Source organism: Chiloscyllium plagiosum, chromosome 3 (genome assembly GCF_004010195.1).
Source record: "Chiloscyllium plagiosum isolate BGI_BamShark_2017 chromosome 3, ASM401019v2, whole genome shotgun sequence".
NCBI lineage: Eukaryota > Metazoa > Chordata > Chondrichthyes > Orectolobiformes > Hemiscylliidae > Chiloscyllium > Chiloscyllium plagiosum.
Window position 1 is genome coordinate 113,940,947 of NC_057712.1, and position 6,168 is coordinate 113,947,114.

The following is a 6,168-nucleotide window of genomic DNA, read 5'->3' on the forward strand; positions in this document are numbered from 1 at the left end:
GAGTCCAGAACTAGAGGGCATCAGTTTAGGGTGAGAGGGGAAAGATATAAACGAGACCTAAGGGGCAACTGTTTCACGTAGAGGGTGGTACGTGTATGGAATGAGCTGCCAGAGGATGTGGTGGAGACTGGTACAATTGTAACATTTAAAAGGCATTTGGATGGGAATATGAATAGGAAGGGTTTGGAGGGATACGGGTCGGGTGCTGGCAGGTGGGACTAGATTGGGTTGGGATATCTGGTCGGCATGGATGGGTTGGACCAAAGGGTCTGTTTCCATGCTGTACATCTCTATGACTCTATAAGTGAGGACTGCAGATGCTGGGGATCAGAGTCGAGACTGTAGTGCTGGAAATGTACAGCCAGTCAGGCAGCATCCGATGCACAGCAGAATCAACATTTCGAGCATATGCCCTTCATCAGGAACGAGGCTTGTGGGTCAAGGGAGCTGAGAGATAACTGGAAGAGGGGTGGGTTCGGGGTGAAGGTAGATAAGAGTGCGATAGTTGGATGAAGGTAGGAGTGAAGGTGATAGGTCAGAGAGGACGGTAGAGCGGATAGATGGGAAGGAAGATGGACAGGTAGGAAACGTCAAGAGGACGGTGCCGAGTTAGAAGGTTGGATCTGGGATACGGTGGGGGGAAGGGAAATGAGGAAACTGGTGAAATCCATATTGATCCCATGTGGTCAGAGGGTCCCAAGGCTGAGCAAGAGGCGTTCTTCCTCCAGGTGTTGGGTGGTAAGTGTTTGGCAATGGAGGAGGCCAAGGACCTGCATGTCCTGGGGTTGTGGGAGGGGGAGTTAAAGTGTTCGGCCATGGAGCGGTGGGGTTGTGTCCCAGAGATGTTCTGTGAAGCATTCTGTAAGTAAACGTCCTGTCTCCCCAATAACATTAAAACCCTCTATTCTATGCGGTCTATTCTGAGCCTTTTCTTTTCAAAAGACAGACCCGAACTGATCAATTTATTTTTCTGATAGGTACAATTTAATAATGGTATATTATTCGCTTATTTATTCTTTGCAACTTATCCAGTTTTAAATAGCCTTCCAAAACTGATGGCCAGAACTGTACTGAGTGAAGCCTTACCAAGAGTCAATATAGAAGTTTAGCATAATGTCTCCAATTTTAATTTCTATCTCATGAGAAATACTTACGAATGCTTTTTTTATGGCCTTACTAAGCGTCATTGTAGATCTTAGTGTATATTTGTACTTACAGATTCCATTGCTCTTTTTTAGATTCTTGCTTTTCCAAGTTAAATGTGACTTCCTTACCTTATGGAAATATAATATTCCATAGTTCTTAATATCTCTCCTCCCCACTTCTCTCCTCCCCACTCTCTCCTCCCCAGTCTCTCCTCCCCAGTCTCTCCTCTTAATATGCTATTCTGTTCTTGTTATTGGTTGCAGTGCTCCACAGTGTGACTATCCCTCTCAAACTGCTGTCTGAAAATTTAGAAAGTGTGTTTTTGAATCTAAAGCTTGTTGTGTCAACAGCAATCATGAAAATCAGTTGTCCCACTATTGATCCTTGTGGAGCCCCATAAGAGGAAGCCTTTTAAAACATATAAGATCATTTGGGGGCTTGACAGGGAGATATGGAGAGGCTGTTTTCTCTTGTAAAACAGTCTGGATTAGAGGATGTAATTTCAGAATAAAGGGTTGTCCATTTAAGACGGACTATCCTTTTCTTTAAGGATAGTCAATCCATGGAATTCTTTACCACAGAGAATTATCGAGGCTAGATCGTGATTAAGTATGTCCAAGGCTGAGAAACTGATCTTTAATCAGGCAAGTAATTAACAGCAATGGAGAAAAGAAAGTAGAGCTGAGACTGATCAGATCAGCCATGATCTCATTGAATTATGGAGCAGACTCAATGGGCTGAATGACCTAGCTCTACTTCCAAATGTTCTGGTCTTAAGGCCCCACTTGTCCACTTCTGTCTCTCTGAATCTCTACTGATTACCTCACTTGCTGTTTTGTAACTTGTAGTCAGCTAACTATCCATTCTACCAATTATCCCCTGACTATCCATGACTCTGACCTTCTATAGTGTGTGCAATGTGGAACCTTATCAAAGACTTTTTGGAAATCTAGATAAATAAAAATGAGATCAACTGAAACACGCATGAAAAGGATAAACATGTTGGCTGAGTTCAAATATGGATGAATCTACAAATTCTATGTGTTGCTTTCTCTCTTACCTTTTCACCTTTCTCTTCTGGCTCATCTTCGTTTAGAAATTCCCGCTTAGGATATGGAATCTGGCAACCTGCAAAGACACTAAAGTTTTTTTAAAAATTGTAAGTTTGCAAGGGAAAGGAAAGCAAAAAAATATAAATCACTGTTATTTAAAATGCAAATATAGACATAAAATACCTATTAAACAACATATTCAAATATCTGTAACCACGTCACTTTAACTACCTGTTGCACTACACAGTTACAGACATTGCTATGCACTATCAATATAACAATAATAATGATGTTAAGATAAATGAAAGTGAAAAAGGCACAATAATGTATCTTAAATCCAAGATACTCTGAACTTTATCACTGTCACATAAAAAATGCAATCTTAGCCTATTTTCAACTACACTATAATCAGAACAAAGCTTTAAACTTTGATGATTTGGAGATGCCGGTGTTGGACTGGGGTGTACAAAGTTAAAAATCACACAACACCAGGTTATAGTCCAACAGGTTTAATTGGAAGCACACTAGCTTTCGGAGCGTCGCTCATTCATCAGGTGATTCATCAGGTGACAATCACCAGATGAAGGAGCATCGCTCCGAAAGCTAGTGTGCTTCCAATTAAACCTGTTGGACTATAACCTGGTGTTGTGTGATTTTTAACTTTAAACTTTGATGGAATGAACACGCGCAGCCTTAGCAAAAGCTATTGTAATGAAGACTGACTATATTTCATTGTTGATAACATTAAATCATCTTTTCATTTTCAGTTGTCTAAATCTCTAGCTGTGCTATTAATAGGGAATTTTTGGGAGCAAGGAGATCTCAAGTAGAGGTCAAGTATTTCCTACATGAGGAACAGAAGGCAGCCTGGGTTACAGAAATAATATAGACATAACAGAAATTATGGATTCAATTATTTGCAGAGGTGATGGTGTAGCTCAACAGCTGAAAACTGGGAAAAGGCCTGCCTCTACCATTCCAGAAAGTCATGGCTAGATTTTATAGTTTCTAAGCAGTTAGTTGCCTGAAGCTGGGATTTCAGTTCCCAAGAGGGAAATGTCCCACCTCAGTGAGCTACTAGCCAATCAGATGGTTATCAGCTCTCTAGTCCCAGGAGCACTGCTCAGCAGTGGCTACCGCTGGATTGTGGTCAACCCCTGCAAGTCGTGATGCTCAAGGTCATACTTCAAGTTAAAGGAGAAGCCTCACTGCAACCAGTCAGGAAGGCCCAAGCAAATAGTGGCGTGGGAGGTCCTTAACTGCCCACGTCTTGGTGACTCAAGGGCTTCAATTTACACAAACACCGCATTATCTACTCTGCCACTGGTAATATATACCAAGGGGGTGGGTAGGTGTCCCTACCAGGTAAAAACGAGGACTGCAGATGCTAGAAACCAGAGTCTGGATTAGAGTGGTGCTGGAAAAGCACAGCCGGTCAGACAGCATCCAAGGAGCAGGACCATTCCATTAGCACTCAAGTGGGAGAAGTTGTGAGAGTGAGATAAGAGTAGGAAGAAAGTAGAATGATGTTATTGTCTGCCACATAGCTGACATCTTTCTAATATTGACCAGTGCTACAAATCTATGGCAAAACATAGTGGTAGATTGCTTTGCAAGTATAAACAAACACAAAACATCAACATTTTGCTGGCTTTAAATAAGACCTTGGTTATTCTTCAAGAGTATCGGAATAAGAAATATAGAAAGTGTTAAGTGGAGAGCCTCTAGGTTTATATCCAGTTTACACACTGTTAGTTGTTATGATTGGCTGTTTATTCTAGGAAAACAACAAATTCAAGTAAATTTATTATCATATAAAATAATGAAAGAGTACATTATTTCAGTCTGACAGATCATGGAGGTCCCTGAGATAAGTTACATAATCATTCAGCCAGGTTAGATGCCAGACAGCATTTCTTTTCACAGAGTGATGGAAACGTCTTCCTACACAATAATTTATCTATATAAATTCAAAGGCTATCCAAACACTCCCAACAGTAGCCACCAGATTTACAAGAAATATTTGGGAATGTCCCATTTTATTGAAGAGTTCTGGAACTTGTTTGACTACATTTGTGGATTGGCGAGGAATCTCTACTTTAAGAATCAGAATTGTCAGTTTTATTCCCTACATTACCCATCACCAGCTTTCTCGCCATGCCTTTTCTGATGATGGTGGCCTCCTGTTGGTGTATAATTGCATAGGTGCTGGTTTCCTTCCAGCACTTCACCTAAATGATTATTATTCTTGTTACAGCCAGTGTCAGCAGGCTACTCAATGATAAGGACAAGTAAGCGATAGGATAGACAATCCTTTTCTTACTCAATGACCAAACACATTAACTTTCCAAAAATAAAAAACATTTAAGAAGTTCCCGACCTTGACCCGGGACTCCAGTAGAGAGTTAAAACTGCAACCAATGACTCAGATGAACAAAGGCCTGGAAACTAGAACTGACACTAAATTTTCAGTAGGATTACTCAGTGGATAACCTCAAAAAGGCATTGGAAAACGGTATAAATACCCAACATCACATTTGTGTAACACAATTATTTGCTTTTAACTCCTGTATTAATCTCTACTATTTTCCCATTCTCTTAATAAAAATTCCTTTCTGTGCAATAAAATGAAAAATTGGGGAGAAAATGTCCTTCACATCAACTGGGATTACTAAACCACGGGGGTTAAACATTAATTTTACTCAATCTTGACACAAAGCTATTACAAACAATTTCGCATATTTACTGACATGTTGCTATTTGATATTCTCCTAAAATTTTTAAAAGTGAGTATTTGTGATCTATAGCATACAATAATGTGGAAGTGCTGGTGTTGGACTGGGGTAGACAAAGTTAAAAATCACACAACACCAGGTTATAGTCCAACAGACTTATTTGAAAGTACAAGCTTTTTCTTCATCAGTTAAGGAACAGCACTTTGAAAGCTTGTGCTTTCAAATAAATTTGTTGAACTATAACCTGGTGTTGTGAGATTTTTAACTTACAGCAATCCTAATGTTTATAGGAACAGGTAATGAACATTTACTGAAGGATCAACTATTGCATGCTTTTGGAAGCATGAACCTACATTGTCTTACAGTCAGTTGCCCAGGGTTTCCATTTGAAAATGCTTATTCACTACACATTCCACAGACAGAGCAAATAACTCACCGTCAGTATTAGCATTGTCATAGAGTCATAGAGTCCTACAGCACAGAGACAGTAAGGGTATGGATTTCTGTGACTACCTGGTCAGGTCACGCCTCCCTACAACCCACCCTCCCGTCCTGGCACCTTCCCCTGCCACCGCAGGAATTGCAAAACCTGCGCCCACACCTCACCCCTCACTTCCATCTAAGGCCCTAAAGGAGCCTTCCACTTCCATCAAAGTTTTACCTGTACACCCACCAATATCATTTATTGTATCCATTGCTCCCGATGCGGTCTCCTCTACATTGGGGAGATTGGACGCCTCCTAGCAGAGCGCTTTAGGGAACATCTCCGAGACACCCACACCAATCAACCCCACCGCCCTGTGGCCCAACATTTCAACTCCCCCTCCCACTCTGCCGTGGACATGGAGATCCTGGGCCTCCTTCACCACCGTTCTCTCACCACCACTCGCCTGGAGGAAGAACGCCTCATCTTCCGCCTCGGAACACTTCAACCCCAGGGCATCAATGTGGACTTCAACAGTTTCCTCATTTCCCCTTCCCCCACCTCACCCTAGTTCTAAACTTCCAGCTCAGCACTGTCCCCATGACTTGTCCGGACTTGTCCTACCTGCATATCTCCTTTTCCACCTATCCACTCCACCCTCTCCCCCCTGACCTATCACCTTCATCCCCTCCCCCACTCACCCATTGTACTCTATACTACTTTCTCCCCACCCCCACCCTCCTCTAGCTTATCTCTCCACGCTCCAGGCTCACTGCCTTTATTCCTGATGAAGGGCTTTTGCCTGAAACGT

The 6,168-nt window shown here is 41.8% G+C and overlaps 1 protein-coding gene across 3 annotated transcripts in view; it reads right to left on the minus strand.

The window, feature by feature from the left end:
• Positions 1-6,168, minus strand: part of LOC122548452 (cyclin-dependent kinase 19-like) — a 134,824-nt gene that overhangs the window by 26,474 nt on the left and 102,182 nt on the right. For all 3 annotated transcript variants that reach the window (XM_043687144.1, XM_043687146.1, XM_043687147.1), the window contains one exon: positions 2,207-2,285. In XM_043687144.1, coding sequence (XP_043543079.1) covers positions 2,207-2,285 — 79 coding nt within the window. The remainder of the gene's footprint in view (positions 1-2,206; positions 2,286-6,168) is intronic.